This window comes from Diuraphis noxia, unplaced genomic scaffold (genome assembly GCF_037042655.1).
Source record: "Diuraphis noxia isolate RWA-SAM2 unplaced genomic scaffold, SU_Dnox_SAM2 contig0002, whole genome shotgun sequence".
NCBI classification, from domain to species: domain Eukaryota; kingdom Metazoa; phylum Arthropoda; class Insecta; order Hemiptera; family Aphididae; genus Diuraphis; species Diuraphis noxia.
In genome coordinates, this window is record NW_028301712.1 from 54,065,446 (window position 1) to 54,086,034 (window position 20,589).

The window sequence follows — 20,589 nt, forward strand, 5'->3', positions numbered from 1 at the left end:
TGCCAAATTTTTGCAATCAAGGGTTTGATAATTTTTCACATACCCATTTTGTAAATACTAAATATAAAATAATAAATATAGTGATAACATAGTAGCATAATTAATTTCACATATAGGAATATTATAACTTTTAAAATGTTTATAATTTATTTTTTGAATTTTTCACAAGTCAAAATTAAAGAATGGCATAATTTTTCTCAATTTTATTTTTTCATGTGCCATTGCAATTTGACAAATGTGACACTTATATATTTTGAAATGAGGAATTAAAAATACGTATATGTGGTTATAAAAAAAATAATTAAAAAATAGTAAAAATCATGTTTAAAAAAAAATCTTGTTTTACAACGGTTTAAAATCATGCGTAAATCGTAATTTTAATTTTTAATATTTCTATTCGTTATTGTTTGATTATTATAGATGTATTAATGATATCTTACAGTTATACATTTGAAATTCAATAATCTAGTGCTTAGAGAGTTTGATTCGTCTTCTAGGGGAAGGAATATCCTTTTGGTCCAAAAATTCCATTCAAAACTTTATCTACAGAGACTGTAGCTATAATTTATAAACGCATTGAAGATTGGATTTCTATACAGTTATTTAAAAGAATATATTATTTATAGGTAGCTTGTGATGATAGGTATGATATTATATTCACTATAGTATATTCAGCTTCCCACCTCTCATCCGTTCATCAATTATGCTAATTGCCAACGGTGTAATTATTAGTTGTTAAAAAATAAATTCTAACCCTTTGAATGCCTATTGCATATACGCACATAATAGGTGTCACATATATAATGAACGTAAACACACAAAGCAAGCGTTTACTAAACGTTATTTTATTGTCAATCCTACTGGCTATTTGATACATAATATGTAAGCAGGTAAAAATTTTATGCGACTTATTTATTATACAAATCTTGAGGAAATATCTGGAAAACGGATGACAATGCAAGCGAGGAATATTTTTTTTTTTAAATCATGGTTTAAATGCGCAGTGTGTGTAAGTAAAAAAAGCAACAAAAGAAAAATGATGATTATTGGATCACTTTTTTTACATTACACACACACGTTTATTTTTTTTTATTATTATTCCTCCCGACGTAGTTCGGGTTGCTAAAATATTGATTGTCGGATTCGGATAGTTGCTGCGCTCCGCTGCTGAGGACCAGGCGGCAGCGGCGGCAAGAGTGAGTGTAGGACGCTTTTTTTTAAGCAACCTTCTCCTATATACACACACACACACAATATTACGTCGCAAGCGCATACAGGGTTCGTCTGGGATGTACATTTGGCAACGCCGCCGGGTTGTTCGGCGGCGTCGCTCCCTCTAATGCGCGCCGTACGACCGTCTCGTCGTCGTCGTCGTCGTCTCGCGCGCCGGTGGTATTTCATTTGGTTTTTTTACATTTCATTTTTCTGTCCCGTCTTTGCCGCCCGCCACCGCCTCCGCGCGCACCGCTCATTCCGGTTCTCTATGGCGGAGGAGAGCGCGCGCGCGCGCGCGCGCGCGCGCTTGCCGGGTTTTTTCCGTCGCCCCTTACCACCACGCCCCACCCCCTCTTCACCGCCGACGTTTATTACGTACGCCGTCGACCAGTCGCACACGTACCGTCGTCTCCCCCGAATGTACTGTAGCCACCGCCACCGCAGCCGCCGCCGCCGCCGTCGTCGCAGCCGGTGTTTACTGTACGGTGCCGTTCACGAGCGTGTCTTGTATTATCGGCTACTGCGGTCGCAGAGCTTTTCGAGTCTCTGACGACGCGCCGGCAGATAATCGCGATCCATATTAATCTAATTTTCAAATTCAATTTTTCATCTCTCCTACACAGTTCGCGCGTCCCGTCATCTTATCAGTGGTTGTAAAAAAAAATTTTTTTAAATAACAACAAGGTTGATACGTGGAAACAAATATATTTTTTATTTTGTGCACATCCTCGGTTCACTGTAGAGTACTCGTCTCGAGTCATGAGGACCACCGACGTCCATGGGATTACCGGACACATTTCTACACGGTAATATCGATAATATGCTCACATAATAATAAATTATTATAACAATAACAATACTATGTCCATTCACCATTGTACCTTTGACGTCGACGATTACTACGAGGTGGCGCGCGTTAAAATTCAAAATTTGTGTCGTTCGCATAACAAATTACAATATGATTTTTTATTTAATTTTTTTAATTTCCATATGTAGTGTGTGCACTGTACGTATTATCAGCGTGTGGGCTACACTGCACGCGCGCCGTTTTCCCTCGCAACACACGGCTATAATTGCAGGTCAGCAGCAGCTGCTATCAATATTCAACACTGAATACTCATAAGTAGTGACAACAGTCGGTTGAAGAGCACCGCCATTTATCATTGGTTTTTTGTTTAATTTAATGTGTCGATGATTGATAATCTCAATAATTATTGTTTATTGTAATTTTTAATTTCGGTTTAGTTTTCAAAACGGTTTTTATTTTTTTTTTTGTAAGGCGCGTGTGATATTTGCCAGCAGGCGTCAGTGCAATGGACCCGGACGAAGGTGTCAACAAGATGGAGTGTGACGATGAGTCGTTTTTCGTCCAAAAAATGAGAAGACTCAGCTTCGACGCTGACAGAGCGATACCACCCTTGGTTATCGCCAGCGCACCATCGCCACCCGACAGTCGCCGATCTTTTTCGCCTGAGATCGGTGTTGACTCTTCGACACCGTTCCTCAAACCACGGGCTTTGCATAAAGTGCGTCTCAGGGGCCAGTCACCATCAAGCGACACCAGCTGTGAATCAAATCGTTCTAACAAGTTTCGGTTGTCTGTCAATCCCTTCACACCAACTGGCATTGAAATATTAAAAAACAAACATCGTAAAAGACTATGTCCAGCTAAACAGAACATAAGTTTCTCCAGTTCTGAAGATCATTCAAGTCATGACAGTAACAGTAGTTTTTCCACTCCACCTGACAATAAAACGTCTCCTTCTGTTGATCCTTCAATCAGAGATCTTATGAATGAAGGTGAAGTGACCAACGTCAGTATTTACGATTTGCAAACTTCTCGATTCAATGAAGAGTTCAGGATGGATGATTTTATTGCAACTGGTGCTTTTGGTGAGGTATACAAGTGTACAAATTTATTAGATGGAATCACATATGCTATTAAAAAGACCAAAAAAACAATTTATAAAAGCCAAGAATATTTTATTCGTAAAGAAGTTTATGCACACTCTGTAATTGGAAGACATCCAAATATAGTCTCGTATTTCACAGCTTGGCATGAGAGAGGGCATATTTACATTCAAACAGAGTTTTGTAATGATGGAACCCTGGAGCGTATGATTCATGAATCTGATCATGTGTTTTGTGATAGTGCTTTAAGGCGATTGTTATGTCATGTGTGTAAAGGTTTAGCTCATATTCATTCTAAAAAGCTTGCACATTTAGACATCAAAGCTGCCAACATATTAATATGCCGTACTGATGGAGCACTGTGGTTTGCTGAAGATCTAGATGATGATGAAACAATTGATAAAGATCTTGTTTATAAAATTGGGGACTTTGGACATACAATATGTGTTGAAGATGTTCGAACTATTGAAGATGGAGATTGTCGTTATTTACCCAAAGAACTATTACGTGATGATTATTCTCAATTACAGAAAGCTGATGTATTTTCAACTGCGCTTACTGTTTATGAGGCAGCAACTAAAAAAGATTTACCTAAAAATGGACCAGAATGGCACCGTTTAAGGGATGGCGAATTTTCATTGCCTCAAACTCCAGTTTTTAGTACTGGTCTTGAAAAAATGCTTAAAAAAATGGTTGACTTGGATCCTAATAATAGGCCAAAAGCATCCACAGTGGTTAATCTTTTACTTGATAGAGGAATGGCTGCTGTCAAACAACAACAAGATGAAATGGAAGTATGGAAATTAAGTTCTAAGTTCCTTGCACCTTGTTACTCAGTTGAAACACAAACACCATCAAGAACAACATTGGGACAGAGAAGATATGAACATTCAAAACTATATCGAACAAGAAAAGAACGAATTAAGCGATTGGTTGGTAGAAAAATGAGTAGATCGTGTAGTACTCCAAATGTTTAACTATAAGCCATAATGTAATTAATATTAATTTATTTAATTTATGTATTTGTTTTTTTATTTTCTATCTGAAGAAATTATTTCTGAAGCATTGGCAAGTATTGTAAGAATTATTTAAGTATTAATTTGCTCCCTTTACATTTTTTTTATAATTTTTATAGCATTATTGTATTTTATAACTCTGTGATAAGACGTGAAAATTATTTTCAAATGTATTAAGTACCTAATTAGTTATTATTAAAAAAATAGAAGTCCAAAAACTACAAAGGATTTTAATGCCTAAAAAATATTATTAATGTATTGTCAATTTATGATTTAATTACTACTTATTTATCAATTTTATATATTTTATTTTGCAAGTTTAATTAATATTAAGATGGACAATTTAATTTAAATAATTCTATTACAAAAAAATAGTAATAAGTACTAATTTTTTTAATTATTATTTGTTAATATATTTTCTTGTTTTAAATGTGATTTTGTTTTTTTTTTTGTTTTAGATGTGTATATTGGTAATATTTGTATATAAATTTAATTATTTAAGTATATTCATAAAATATAACATTACTTTTACCTACACCTAGTTGGTTTTGTTTTAAAATATTAAAACTATTCTCCTATCAAACTAAAAGACATTAATATGACAAGTATGTAAATTAAGAATGACACCTGGGGCAAATAGTCTTTTTCTATTAAACTTCTATAATTTACCTAAACAGCTATTGATATGAATTGATGAAATCTATCATCTACTTTACTTATAAATATAGGTACATATTACCATATTGACGATCAAGTACATTTTTATACCAATGATTGACATAATTAAGTAATCATGTATTTTATAGAATTCAAATAAAATGTGCATGCTTTTAAATCTTATGGTTACTTGTTTTTATATTACATCAATCGATGAAAATATAAATTATACTAAACATTATACATCTAACTAGTAAATATCTAACAAAAGCCATTTGGTTAAATTTAAAATAAGATTGAAGTTCAGTTTGTCTTAAAGTTTATTTTTAATTGATCAGATATATGTGACTACACCAGTAAACCATTAAGAAATATGAAGCATTGACAAATAGGAAGTAATTATTAGAGTAAAAATTACTGTCAAGCTATTAGCTATTTTTTAAAAAGCTGACCAGTTATATTTTCAAAGTAGAAACGTATAATGGAGGTAACATATTAGGACAGTAGTTACAATATTCATTTCATTTTTAAACAATATCAGAAGGCGTTGTTGAACCATTACTACACCAAATAGTGTTTACTGCCTCCCTACATAGGTAGTACCTTATATAATGACGTGAAGAACAAAAATACAATTTAAAGTATTTTTCTGATAAATAATAAATATCTATGATCTATGTATGTCATCTCTCAAATTCATATGTTATGAATTTATGATGTATTATGTATAATAAGTTGTATTCTGAATTGGCTTATGTACTTCATGTATTTTGTAAATTTAATTTAGGTATTATATATATTAACAGGCACGTAGCCAAGATTTTATTTTTTTTTTTTTTTTTGGGGGGGGGGGGTCGGAATAAATTGTTAGTACAATTTTTATACTTAATTGATATATACAACCTAATGCTTGCTAAACCTTTGCTGAGCCCTAATGATTTTATGTGCCGGTGCACAAAAATTTCGGGGGGGGGGGGGGGGTGGGTCCAGACCCCATGGACCCCCCCCCCCTGGATACGTGCCTGTATATTAAAATGCATATATATTATATATGCATTTTGATTCTTACACTGCAGTTCTCCTACACATAAATTGTATACGCCAATGATGTCCTTTAATTTTTCTATATCAAACCAAATGCTTTAATATTAGGTAATAGCGTTATGTTTTTAATATTAATGTTGAGGAGATTCGATATCATGATTTTCACTAACACGTGCTCGACATAGGGTTTAAGGCCTGTTCTTTGCAAACGTACCGGTTGGTCTAATAAAGCGATAAGATTTGTTGTCAAGATTACCTCCTTAAGATCGACTTTTCCACATTTTTATATTAGGTATCCCCTTATTCCTAAAAAAGTTGTACAAAAAAAAAAAAAGAAGTTATATCATATTAAAACTTTTGGAGAACATAAAATCAAAAATGTGGAAAATTTGATCTTAAATAGACTTGACGAAAAGTCCAAATCTATATTCTGAATTCTGAATTCTTATCGCTTCACTAAATCAATAGCTACGTTTAACAATGATATAGAAAAATGTATTAATGTTGGTAAAGAATAAGTCTAAAATTCTACGTCTCGCGTTTTATTGAGTCACAAAAACAGTATAATATCATGGTGACGGTATCAAATCTTCTTAAAATTAATCAATTAATTATTAGGAACATTCCCTATTAGTGTACTACAAATATAACAAAATAACTACTATTAAGATTAATATTGATTAATTCATTATTAGCTATTGGCCTATTGCGTATTAAATAGATCGTATGAGTAAAATTACATATATTATATAAGAATATTTCATAACCATAAACCCTTTGTTACATTTATTAAAACATTTTTGTATATTTAAAATAATTGTTGTTATTTTTAATTTATATAGGAAGTGATGACGGGGATATTATGGCAATCAATTTCTCAGCATCATTTGCGGCATGTCTGGCAGCAGGCCTCAAAGTTCCTCGGAATTTTATGTACTGCATTGCACAAGGTAAATTAAATGCTATTCACTTAAATTGGATTTTTTTAAATATCAATATTTTCGTTAAGTAAATTATAGTAATTTATAGTTTATACATCACATATTATTATAATAAATGCAATAAAAATAATAATTATATTTTAACATGCACCCATTTAAAAATGTTCTTATAAAATATTTTTAAAAAACTTTATATTATTTGGAATTAAACTATTTCTAACATAAACTAGATCGTAATTTACTTAACGAAAATATTGCTATTTTAAAAAATCAGCCATTTAACTTAAATAAGTGTTTTTACCATATACATTTTTCTAAAAATCAGATTTACAAATTGGCTATATTGAATATTTCGAAAACATTTTTTATCAATTTTTAAGTTTTTTATTTTCAGTATTAAAAAATAAAAAATAAAAAATGTATTCTAAAAATGTAGCGCAAGTGTCTATGGATTATATTTAAAAGAAATTTTTAAAAAATATTGATTAGAACAAAAGTTATTTCATTTGTCAGAATGTCAAATCTCTTTGGGACACCGGTATATCATTCATTGTAGAATTCGTCTCTTGTCTCTTTATTTGATATTGATTAATTAGTGAATCATTGCTATAATATAATAATTGTTCGGAGAATCGTAGAAAATGTATAACCCTGTGGTTGATAATATATTACTGGAACATTGCTATATATGAATTATAAATACAATATGCAAATTATTTACCACAAAACAATCAAAATATAAAAGAAAAAGTCTGATTTTTTTGTTCGTGGGGATAGTGCACAAATCCTCTTGGCACCTATTTGCGCCAATGCTCAGTATTAGTTTTACAAAAATGTGGTATATTTAGTGTATTCTTACCATCAGAGGTAGAAAAATATAAACATGATTCAATCTTCAGCGGGTTTTGGTATTCCCGATAATTTGGTATGGCAATTATTCAAAAAGCATGAAAATGTAATATAACGTTCCTCGTAAGTTTATTTTATGACATTTTAAAAATTTCGAAAATATATAATATGCATACTTCATAATTTCATACACATTTTAGTTCAACGATAAATAAAATTATTTACCAAATTTAAACGAAATATAGTGGTCTTATTAGATATTTTATCAATTTATCGTGGCGATTCAATATGTAAAAAAAGCGGGTAAGTCGTGGATGTCGCTCTGCTGTACAGTAGCTAGGTTACTGTAATGGATGGGATTAATTTTGAATGCAATGATAGGTATCATTGTATACGAAAAACGATTCTGAACGGAGATGATTTGTCAGTCTAGGATATATAATATTTAAATATTGTCATATATTCTATTTTGAAACAAATATTTTATTTTTCAATTAAGACGCATTTTGCATAAGGCATGGTTAATCAATTAGTGTAGTTATCATGTAGTTATCATAATTCATAATACCTTATATTATCATAGATATACATATACCAGATACCTGGTTTGAGGATAAATCGTTATCATTACGCGATTTCATAAAAATTTAAAACTCAAACGCTCAAAACATTTTTCTTATAATGACGCTTCAAATTTTCTCTATAGCTATTTGAAGCAAAACTTATGGAAAACTTAGTGTTGAATTTTATAAACTTAGATAAAATACAAACAATATTATGAATTTTCAACTACAAAATAATTCGCAAATATTCATGGTTTTAACGAATTTTTGTCAATATTTGAAATTCAAATGCTTAAAAACAAATTGTAACTATGAATTTCTTTTATTTTCCAACTGCTGTTGTAATAATATGTTAAAAGTCTTGTATTACATTTTCAAGATTTTCTACCTAAAAAATAAATTTTTATCGATATTCATTTAAAAAAAAACTAATAATGATTGAAAATTGCATAATATACCTATGAATAGTTCAACTTAAGTCAAATTTTTTTAAAAATTTCATGGTGGATAGGATATAGGTACTTATATAAACATTCGGTGAAAATTTCATGTACCAATGGTCATTCGTTTTAAAGTTACATCAAAAATCAAAATCGATTTTGTCGAATACTGATTGTACGTCCAATTTCCTGTTTTTCCGTTAATTTTTAGTTTGTTTATCCCGATTATTTATAAAAATATTAAGAATTTTTTCTTTTGATCCCCCAAAGTGTCAACTAGATTCATTTTCTGATTTAACAAGGTATTGAAGTTAAAAGTCGAAGTATTTTTACTGCCCCAAAACGTAATGACAAACACAAAAAAAAAATTCATGGTTTTGACGAATTTTTGTCAATATTTGAACTTCAAATGCTAATTAAAAAAAATTGTGCCTATGTATTCTTATAATTTTTTATTCACTATAAGAATAAATTATGAGGAACTTTGTATTAAATTTTCAAGTATTTTGATAGGGCCAAAAAATTTTTATTGACACTTCAAAAAAAAAAATTTCAGACAAATTGAAAATTTCAATTTTTTGCGATCAATAAAAAAAAAAAAATAAATAAATTTTTATCGATTTATAGAAAAAAAAAGTAAAAAAGTAGAAAAATTAAAATGTCAGTAAACAGCTCAAAACAAATCTAAATATTTTGAAAATTTTATCAAATATATAAAATGCCTATATGAACATTCAATCAAAATTTCAAGTATTTGAGGTCATTTGTTTTAGAGTTACACCAAAATAAGGAAATCGCTAAAAGTGAAAATCCAATGTTGTAAAAATTTAAATTTCAAAAGCTCATAAAAATGTAATTTGAATTTCCGGTGGACTTTTTATTTGTAATAAAGATTGAAAAACTTGTAAGGAATCTTGTATTAAATTTTTAAATCTTAGATTTAAAAAGAACATTTTTTAAGAATTTCTAGCTTAAAAAAATTTGTGAATTTTCGTGATTTTTACGTATTTTGTCAAAATTCAAACTTTGAATGCTTATAAAAAAGAATTGTGACTATGAATATTAATTTAAAAAAAACTAATAATGATCGAAAATTTCAAATGCCTATGAATGTTTAACTTAAGTCGAAAATTTTTGAAAATTTTATGGTGGATAGAATATAATTATATAAACATTCGGTGAAAATTTCATGTAATCTATGGTCATTTGTTTTAAAATTACATCAAAAACCAAAATCGATTTTGTCGAAAAATGAGTGTGCGTAAAATTTCCCGGTTTTCCCTTAATTTTTAGTTTGTTTAGTTTTATTTAGAAAAGTATTAAGAATTTTTCACTTTTGAACCCCCAAAGTCCCAACTAGATTCACTTTCTGATCGAACGAGGTACTGAAGTCAAAAATCGAAGCACTTTTACTGCCCCAAAACGTGATGACAGACACAAAAAAAAAAACACACATCATGGTAAAATCAATACATTCATCGCTCCGCTCAGAATTTAAAATCGTATTAACGTAAGAATTTTTCCTGATATTTTTTTGCCATCACATATATTAATTTTTTATACGCAATGAAATTTTTAAGGTTATATGCAGTTAATTTTAAACTATATATGCTTCGAGCTTACACTATCTACCTATTCTATTATAAATTTGTGTCTAAATCTTTCGTCTGCATTGGCTTAAGAGTACGTAACAGTGGTATTTGTTGTCTCCGTCTTAGCAGTGCGTAATATAACAAATTTACGCTCAGCAGAACACTTGTAGCTCCTTTAGTTTAAAAATTACAGTGAATCAACTTATTATGAAACTTGATGATATATGATGTTGATGTTTTATTATAATTTATAATAATTATAACATAAAATATATGTATGCTGTGTTCTTGGAAAAAATTAGATTAACTTCTGAATTATTATTTAATACAAAACTAAATTACTAATAGTACCTATAAATAAATTATAAAAAATCCTTAGAAATAATTGAGGTCGTCACACCGTCTTCGCTCAAAACCATTTTTCGTACATGCATTACATCTTATATTCATTTATTATTAGATTCAAATTTAATATCTAACAATGAGTAATGACTTATTCAATAATGAGGAACACTCGAAATCTACTACAGCTGAACAGCTGACCACCTTCTCTGGGTTTTTTTAAAATTTTTTGGTAACTTATTCAATTTGCCGTTTTTTTTTTATTGATAATTTAAGAAAATTATTTAACTACCAACGAAGGGCACCCCGAGAAATAAAAACCAGGTGATGGGAAGTAAAAAACTTATGATAATTCATCACATACTATATTTTTTTTACGAATGATTAATCATTTATATCCCCCCTCGGCCCCCTTTATATCCTGTTTGGATCGTGGCCAGGGTGGAGTACACAATGTATGAGTTACCTAAATGGCTAAATATTTTATGATATTTAGTTATAAAAAAATTCTTTAAATTTAAAAATGTCTAGGCACGTCCCTGAGTCTGTACTTTCAAGATTTACTATACTTTATATATCATAAGGATTGATTATCTACAACGTACATTTTTTTTCGTCAACGTACATCAAAATGAACATGAAAAATTAAATATAATGTAATACTAGGAAATAGTAAAAGAAAATATACTTATTATTATTAATTTCTTCGTATGAATATTAGCTTTAATTCATGTTTGTATAAATTCGAATATCTGAATAAGCAGCACAAATATTTGATAAAATAAATAACAACATGGCAGTATGGCACTATGGCAGCTCCGGCACCGGCACGGACACCGGGTGGCACTCACGTCTGACGTCATATTTTGTGCTGCTATCTAAAAGTGGCCGCAACCATATGTTTAAACGGCAACGTTGTAATCATACTACGTAAATCAGGAAAAAGAGAAGAAAAAAAATCCAATATTTTGTGATAAAAAAATGTGCTTTTTATCAGTTATTTAGTATTCTTCTTCGACATTACGTTTACTCGTTTTTTCGGTTTTATTTTCGTATTTATTTATTTTATTTAATCATCAATAGAAAATTTTTCGTTGTAGGCGTTCATTAGACACCTAAATATTATTTTCTTAATTTAATGTATAAGACCAATGATCATCAATTCGCAGGAAACACCCAAATCTGATGAAGGTATTTTACACAATCTAGTGGGCAGGTTTAAATTCGTTAAATTAAGAAATTTGATCTATCTGCTTGTTGTTGTTATGACTCATTTAAAAGTATATAAGTGATTTTGAGTTTGTATTTTTCATTTACAGAGAACGGTGCTCCATATGTTATATACAACAAAGATGGCCACCCTCAACAAGGGCCTAACAGCAGTAATTCCCAATGGGGTCCAGGGCCTTCACAAAACGGTTATCCAGCTCTTGTATCATCTCAACATGAACCAGCTGAACAATCCACTGAACAGGCATCTCAATCAACGATTGCTTCACCTTTACCATCACCATACCCTAATACCAATCATTCGATTCAAGGTAAGTAAAAAATGTAGTTCATCCAGTACAAATATAACTTTATTTCAATATCTTGAATAGGTTCTGGAAATGGTGGAGAAGATGAAACACCACCAGAAGACAATGTAGTTGAATCTGATCGAACCCAACCAGGCCATTATGGTCCAGCCGACCCTTCCAATTACTATTCTGGTGTGAGAGGAGGCCCTCCACATATGTTGAGTCCATCAAGTTTCATGTCCTATTTAAAGCAGCCCGGTGTCATGTTAACACCGTTAAATCCAGCAGAAGCGTCTGGTGATTTTCCTAATATGCCAGACCTTATTCACCAACAACAAGAAGCATCAGGAAAAAAAGGTTCTGATCTGCGTCTATTCAAATGTCTTTCATGTGGCAAAGACTTTAAACAAAAGGCTACGCTAATGCAACACGAGCGAATTCATACTGACTCAAGACCATTTGTGTGCAGTGATTGCGGTAAACGATTTCGTCAACAGTCTCATCTTACGCAGCATGTGCGTATCCATGCCAATGAAAAACCATTTGTATGTGTTTACTGTGAGCGAACCTTCAGACAGCGAGCAATCCTCAACCAGCATTTACGGATTCATTCGGGTGAGAAACCGTACGGGTGTGGAGACTGCGGCAAGGCTTTTCGGCAGAAAGCCATCCTGAACCAGCACGTCCGCACTCACCAAGGCGAGCACTCTCATTCCTCGTTAAATAGTAGTGATTCCTCAAGTTCACCTCCGCCCTCGCAACTTCACACTAATTTAAACGCTTTTCTCAAGTCTTCAGCTGAAGCGTTTAGAATGAAATACTACCCGAATTTAAGTGATAGCTCACAAGACGAACAACAATTGAACAACTCTAATTTTAGAAATGTTGCTTCTAGATTGTTACAAAACAATCTTAAAATTAAGCAATTAAATTCTTCTACCTATAATTCTTTATCTAACAGCCCCAAAACTTCTTTTAACTTGTTTGATATACCTACAAGATCTTACCCAAGAACTATTGTTAGGACAAATATTGCTCACATCAGAAATGAAGAAGGTCTCCCCATGAGAGTTGTAACTGAAATTGAAAAAAAATAAATTCTGACCCATGTTAGGTTAGGATATGCAAAAAATCTTAAATTAAGTACTGTTTTCAGGATGGCTTGCAAAAAAAGTTTCTCTGCATCCGTATGATTAAATGTTATGCTACCTATTATAATTGCTGTTTACTAATACACGTTTTTCTGCCTATTGTCACTATTTCTCAACGTATTAACATTTTTTTAAAATTAATCAGATATTATGTGCTTTTTAAATTGTGGAGTGATATTTTAAACCATGCCTGATCTGTTTTGATAAAATGATAAGTTAGCTTGATCAACATCCTTAAAAATGTTCTTATTATTATAATTGTTTTTTTTTCAATATTTTTTAATATAATTTGTAACATTATATTTTTCTTGTAAATAATAAAAAAGATATTACATTATTTTATGAATAATTAATATCTAGTATTATTTAGATTGTCTATTGAGAGTTAATTATTATGTACAATAAACAATTTAAATTAAATAAAATTAAACGTGGAAAATGATAACAATAGGTCTGAATATATTTTATTTTCAGTTAAAATTTATTTTCCATTATTGTTAGTAATATAATATTTATACCTATTTTTTTTTTAGTTAATTCATTAACTTAATTTGCATTTTTGTCTTATTTATGTTTGTTTTTTTTTTTTTAAATTATTTTATCCTTATAATTTATTTAATAGGTATATTCCCTTTCATGTTATTCCTTTTGATGTGTACAGTTTTCAAATTTAAAGACAAATATAAAATTAAATCTTAAATGGTATTCCTGATTATTAATGTCGAGCACAACTTGAAAAACATGAAACATAATTCATAAAACTTATTCATTGAAGTGATGAGTTTTAAAGGTATTGTTGTGTTGTCTGTCTGGTGGCTTCAATCCGGTTCGGAGCGGCATGTTCTTTTAAATTAGTTACGCTGCACATGGATTATTGGTGATAACGTCCAAGGAGAAAATGTCGCTCCGCTCAAGGAAGGTGAGATAAAGCTCCATTCAGCAACACAGGAGTTCTATGTCTACAAAATAAAATTTTTAATTTAGTTAAACTATTAAAAGTTAAATGAAAAATATAAATTTTAACTATTAAAAATGGTTTTTCATTTATAATTAGTAGACATAGAACTGTTGAATATTTTACATTGTATGAAATATTTCCTATATCTTATATTGAATTTATTATAGTTTTTAATTTTGAATTAAACATTTTTGTGTTCGACAATCATTTTATTCCTTTTTAAATTTGTTGAGTTTCTAACATTAATATTTAAATATTTAATTTCATTCCTAAAACAAACATTTAGCTTCATTTGTTTTTTATCTCAAAAGGCTTGATTGCGAATTCCTAATTGCTAAACTTGTAGAAGACTTAAAGTAAATTTTAAAGAATTAAGGTTCTCATTTTTATGATATTTTTAATTTTTCTAGATGTTGGTCCACACTTAGTGTATAAAAATGGGCAACTTTGGCCACAAGATGTGCCATTGCCGCAATCTAAAAGTGGACAATATGATTCAAATGATTCGTGTTTTTCTCCAGAAAATGCTCCTCAGTTCCCTGCATATTTTAAAGATGCTAAAGGTAACCAAAATTAATTGGCTTTTGTTGTTGCAAATTAATATATGTATTCCTCTTTAGGTGTTGTGCATGAAATTTTTGGCCAGGCTGGTAAAAGTCTACCTGATGTAATCCAACATGGTCGCAGTGCTGGCATGCCACTTTATGTTCGTTGTCCAATTTGTAATAAAGAATTCAAACAGAAATCTACTTTACTTCAACATGGTTGCATTCATATAGAATCTCGACCTTACCCATGTGTTGAGTGTGGTAAACGATTTCGACAACAGTCACACCTCACCCAACACCTACGTATACATTCAAATGAAAAACCATTCACATGTATTTATTGTGGAAGGAATTTTAGACAACGTACTATACTAAATCAACATTTACGTATACATACTGGTGAGAAACCATATAAATGTTTGCAATGTGGCAAGGATTTCAGGCAAAAAGCCATCCTTGATCAACATACAAGAACTCACCAAGGAGAAAGGCCATTTTGCTGTCCAATGCCAAACTGTCGTCGTCGATTTGGTACCGAACAAGAAGTAAAACGTCATATTGATAACCATATGAACCCTCATGCAAATAAGCGAAGATCCGAAAGCGGTAAACCAGGCAGGCCACCACACTTAAATACTATACTCAATCAACCATCAGGCATTGTGAAACCAGAATTATACTTCCCACAATGCTATGCAATGCCATCACCTTTTGCAAATCACCATCATCCTCAACAAAGTTTTGTATCTTCTTCTCCAGTTAATCATGTTCCTCCACCTCCACCAGAATTTAAAGGTGCATCAACAGTAGTTAACAATACAACAGATTTTAAGTCACCTGCAAACCTTACAACAGCTGCAACAATAGCAGTTGTCCAATAAAAATTTAGTTAAAAAATGTACGGTTACTTGTCAATTATGATTAGTACTAAAAGTGGTGAATGTGATATGTTCTGAACTTTTGGAATGGATAATTTTATTATTTTTGTTAATGACGAAACATATTTAGTCCGTGAAACATTAGTTGGGAAATTGTTTCTCAAAAAGACAAACCCTTGTGTTACCATGTTGTTCTCTCTAAAATATTCTTAAATTAATACATGTTACCAATTAAATATAACTCATAAAACTTAATACTATGGTGATTTCTGTTGTGTATAGTCTTAACAGATAAAAATTAACTAAACATATTTAAATATTTTTCCTTTAACATTTTTAATTTTGTTATAGAATTTATTTTTTTTGTTATTTTTCTTCATATTTTATGTTTTTTTTCTCTATAGACTAAAATTTTGTCTTACTTACTCTAAAATATGTCTTACTTAATAACTATTATAATTATCCTATTGGATAAATATTATTATGGTCTTCAGTTTAAAATTCTACTAAAAATCATTTATTATCCAACTATTTAAATAACTAAAAATATTGAAACGTTGAAAATTGTGTATGAAAACTAAATAGATACTTATTTTTATACTTCCTCCATAATTCAATAGCCATTCTAATTGAAAACTTAAGGCAAAAAATTGTATTCACAATAAATACTTCTAGTAATACTGTTAAAATAATATTTAAAATTATGAAGACTTTATAAGTCTATTTTTTATTTCCAAAATTATTTACTATAATATGTACCATTTTGCTCATTAATTGAATAACATTAGGGTCATTCAGTTTAATACCTACTTGGTGGAACTAGTAGACTTGCTAATCATGCATGTATCTTCAAACCGAGAAATATGTATGCTATTCAGTGTGTTCTTTGTATGATCGTAATTTTGTTTTCCATTTAAACAAATATTTTGTATATATGAAGAAAACAAATAGATTAGACATACATTAATATGTATATATTATTATGAATGTATACGTTTAAGAGGTTATAATTATTTTAAAAATAAGATTTTTTAATATTTATTATTTAAAATTAGAATAGCCCTATAATATAGGGAAGTTTATTTATTTTTTTTACCTATCAAATTTGTTAAACTACAAGTTATAATGTGTTTTGTCTGAAAAAAAAAACATTATAATGTAAAATAAATTATGTGCTATTAAAATAGCAGTATTGTATAATATAACATTCTTGTGAATCTTTTATTTTTATATTCAGTTGTTTCAAATGTAACAACAAAAAATATTTGTGATTCCAAAAATTGAAAATTATATTGTATAACCAATTTAAAATACAAATGAGCTTCTTCAACAAATTTATCTTCCTTTCCTTCTTTAGAAATACAAACTTTAAATTTGTCTAATAAATTTTTTCACCTACCTGTCCTATCTTAATAATTTGACAAGTGTATAGATGAATCAAAAGTGAAGATATTATTATTTTGAAGTAATCAAATCTAATGTAGGTTCCCTAAATAAACTTATTTTTCATAAACTCTTCAGTAAAATAAATAATTTATGCAATATTATTTGTCTGACTCCCGTGTCTTTTTGTATATTTGAATATTTGATTCTGTTTATTATTCATATAATTTACTTAATGTGTTAACTGCTATTATTAGTATAGTCGTATAGATCATAAATATTCTTTTAAATAAAAATTGTTTTTAATTGAGAATATTATAAAATAGCAAATTGCTATGTACCATACATCTTGTTCTTAATCAATATACATTACACATGTACGTACAGTATTATGATAAATGCATGCAAATATTGGCTCATAAATGGGTTGTTTTAAAATTTTCTAATCTGTGGCATACTGGCATAGCTTTCTTTAGTGAAGATATTGGAAAGTGAATTTAGAATGGTTAATAATAAAATGTTATATCAAAATCATAAGTAACATTAACAACGTTAACAAAATCAGCTTAGGTGTGTTAGGCTTCCTAAAATTAAAGAATTAAGAGGATATCAGCGCACTATTGGTTTCCTCTCTCTGATTCACTCGTAACATAGAAAACACGCATTTACGCAGAATCATTTTTCCTGTCTGTAAGTAATTTTAGAGTAAAATCTCCCATTAAAAAAAAGATAGAGAATAATATTTTTGAGGGAATGACATCGCGATTTGTCTAAATATTGTCTCTAAATAATTTCAACATCATTTAAATGTACGGTATTTTTTTATTATTTAGAAATTGGAATACAAAGTCAAATATCAATAAGACAATAAAATATAAAATCGATATGCCATTTCCTCAAAAATATTATTCTCTATCTTTTTTTGTAATGGGAGGTTTTACTCTAAAATTACTTAAAGACATAGAAAAAATGATTCTGCGTAAATGCATTTTGTCTATGTTACGCGTGGATCAGAAATAAAACAAATAGTGCGTTGATATCCTCTTAAATTAAATATTTTTTGTCTTGGACTCTTGGTTATATATAAAAAAATGTAAATGAATAAAATGACATGGAACCCTATAAATTCAGTGCCGCCACTACTGGGTGAGCAAAGTGTGCAACGCACACGGGCCTCCAACTCTAAGGGGCCTCTAAAACCAAAAACCAAAAATGAAAATCGTCTATTTCAATATTTTTTTTTTTGCTCTATCGTTCTACGAATATTTTTAGATTTTATGCTTAACAATTAAATTAATTATAGACATAATTATTAAGTATAGTATAAATAGAATGCAATACGTCATTACAGTGCTAAATAATAATAGGGTGAACAGACCAGTTATTGAACACCCTCCAGTAATTGAACAACGTCAACAAATGCTTTAAAATTAAGAAAACTAGATATCTTATTTAATAAATAATTTTTGTTTTCAATATTAGACATAGTGGTCATACTGTATAACCAAGATTTAATAGTTAAGATGTGATAACAAAAAAATTATAAATATACAAAATCACTGTAATCAAAATTGCGTGTGTTAGGGCCAAATTTGTTTAAGTAAGTACTCTAAATTACTTTCTGTGGGAACTGAATAACTAATAGAATATTCATTGTATATGGTTATTATTTGTTTGGATATGTTAAATACCTAAATTTGTATCATTTTCTTGCTTAAAAATTTAAAAAAAGTCCTTATCTTGACTAGTTATGTATGTGTTCAATTACTAGTTACTAAAATTTAACAAAACCTAGTAATTGAACACATGTTCAATTATTGGTATTGCTTAAATATAATTTAATCCAGTGATTGAACAGGTATATTAATATTAAAAAAAATTATAGTACACATTTTTTATTGCATTAGTTACCTCGATACCTACCTAATAATAATATATATAATATATATTAATATAATATATATTAATATATTCTACAAAATATATTGTCAATATTTAAGTGTGGACTTACAAAAATATTATACAGCATTAAATAGAGTATATTAAAATATTACCAATGATAGTCAAATTTATAATTATGGTTTATAAATATGTTTGAAACTGTTCATGAGACTGATATGTTTGAAACTGATGAGACTGAAAATAATATGAATGAAACTGTATTATGTGATATTAAAATAGAACCTAAAAATATAATAGATTGTAGTGTTAAAAAGACTGATAATGTAATAAGTGAGGGAGTTATAAAAGTTAATATAGTTGATAAGTGTCCAAATGAAACCATTCAAAAAGCAGTAAGTGTAAATAAATCTAATTTAAGTCCTGCAACAATTGAAGAATCATGGAGCAAACATTTGTTTTGGCCAAAGCCTGACACAAAAAAGAAACAAAATAGAAGTCATGTAAAATTACCATTTGCTGTTACAGCAATTAAGTGGAGGGAATATCATGCCAGTAAAGAACAAGAAAAACTTAAAAAAGAAGAAGAATTAACACAAAAACGAAAACGTAGAGAGGAAATAAAAAAAGAAAAAGGTCTTAAAGATGTCAAAAAAACCACAAAAAAACAGGAACCAAAAAAATCAAAAAGTGCAAAAAAAATTAAACCAGGATTGAATATAATTATGGGGTCTGAAGATGATGCCACATGTTTGTACTGTAAGGAACCTTACACTTTGTCAAAAAGTGGTGAGCCATGGATCAGATGTTGTGGATGTGCTGAATGGGCCCATGAACTCTGTGCTGGTTCTGAAAATACAGTTGCTTATATTTGTGAATACTGCCGTTAAGTTTTTTTTTTTTACTTACAATTGTTAATTTTTAAATGCTTAATATACAACTGTTATATATAGTTGTAACATTGTTACATTCCTACCTACACAGATATTTATTTTAATAGTTACCAAGTTGATTTTCACTAATACATTTATTTAAGTCATAAGTTATGTTTGTTTAAAATTGTTTTACTTTACTTACAATTGTTAATTTTTAAATACTTAATATACAACTGTTATATATAGTTGTAACATTGTTACTTTCCTACCTACACAGATATTTATTTTAATAGTTACCAAGTTGGTTGTCACTAATACATTTACTTAAATCATAAGTTATGTTTGTTTTAAAATTGTTATTATAATCCTGTTACTATGTTTGTAATTAGGTATAAATGTTTTTAAATTATGTGTTATTTTTTAATAAAGGAACTACATTTTATTCATGAATTATATTATTAATTATATATATGAATTATATATAAGTATTTATTAAATACAAATTATTTAATAAAATATTTGTAGGTGTTCCACAGAGTAATAATATGGTGTTCATACACTGGGTTTGAAGTGTTCATAGACTAGTATAGTATGTTCAATCACTAGGATTTCACTTATTTTTTCAATTAAACTAATATGCTTAATAGTAAATTGATCTTATATGGTTTTATCAATGTTAGCTTTATAATAAACAGTTGTACCAATCTTAAAATCTAAAATGTGTAAATGTGATGCTAAAAACCTAATTATGAATGCATTTTTATTGCAAACCACTTAACTGTTCAATAACTGGTCTGTTCACCCTAG

General features: G+C 29.4%; 3 protein-coding genes across 5 annotated transcripts; all 3 read left to right on the forward strand.

The window, feature by feature from the left end:
• The first annotated feature begins 1,879 nt into the window (after positions 1-1,879).
• LOC149058671 (wee1-like protein kinase) lies at positions 1,880-4,677 on the forward strand. The gene is made up of 2 exons (XM_015519154.2): positions 1,880-2,021; positions 2,495-4,677. Exon 2 carries the CDS (start codon positions 2,529-2,531, stop codon positions 4,101-4,103), a length of 1,575 nt encoding a protein of 524 aa, XP_015374640.1. The 5' UTR covers positions 1,880-2,021; positions 2,495-2,528; the 3' UTR covers positions 4,104-4,677.
• Positions 1,882-16,830, forward strand: jim (zinc finger protein jim). 3 transcript variants are annotated; one of them, XM_015519151.2, is made up of 6 exons: positions 1,882-2,021; positions 6,686-6,793; positions 11,890-12,111; positions 12,172-12,789; positions 14,610-14,762; positions 14,820-16,830. In XM_015519151.2, exons 1-6 carry the CDS (start codon positions 1,994-1,996, stop codon positions 15,626-15,628), a joined length of 1,938 nt encoding a protein of 645 aa, XP_015374637.1. In that variant the 5' UTR covers positions 1,882-1,993; the 3' UTR covers positions 15,629-16,830. The 3 variants fall into 3 exon arrangements, with proteins under 3 accessions (XP_015374637.1, XP_015374638.1, XP_015374639.1); XM_015519152.2 differs by having other exon boundaries at positions 12,172-12,705; XM_015519153.2 differs by lacking the exons at positions 1,882-2,021; positions 6,686-6,793 and adding an exon at positions 11,575-11,761.
• Positions 16,831-18,986: 2,156 nt separating this feature from the next.
• On the forward strand, positions 18,987-20,528 carry LOC149058672 (uncharacterized). Its single transcript, XM_089221421.1, has one exon. It carries the CDS (start codon positions 19,099-19,101, stop codon positions 19,795-19,797), a length of 699 nt encoding a protein of 232 aa, XP_089077547.1. The 5' UTR covers positions 18,987-19,098; the 3' UTR covers positions 19,798-20,528.
• The last annotated feature ends 61 nt before the right edge of the window (positions 20,529-20,589 follow it).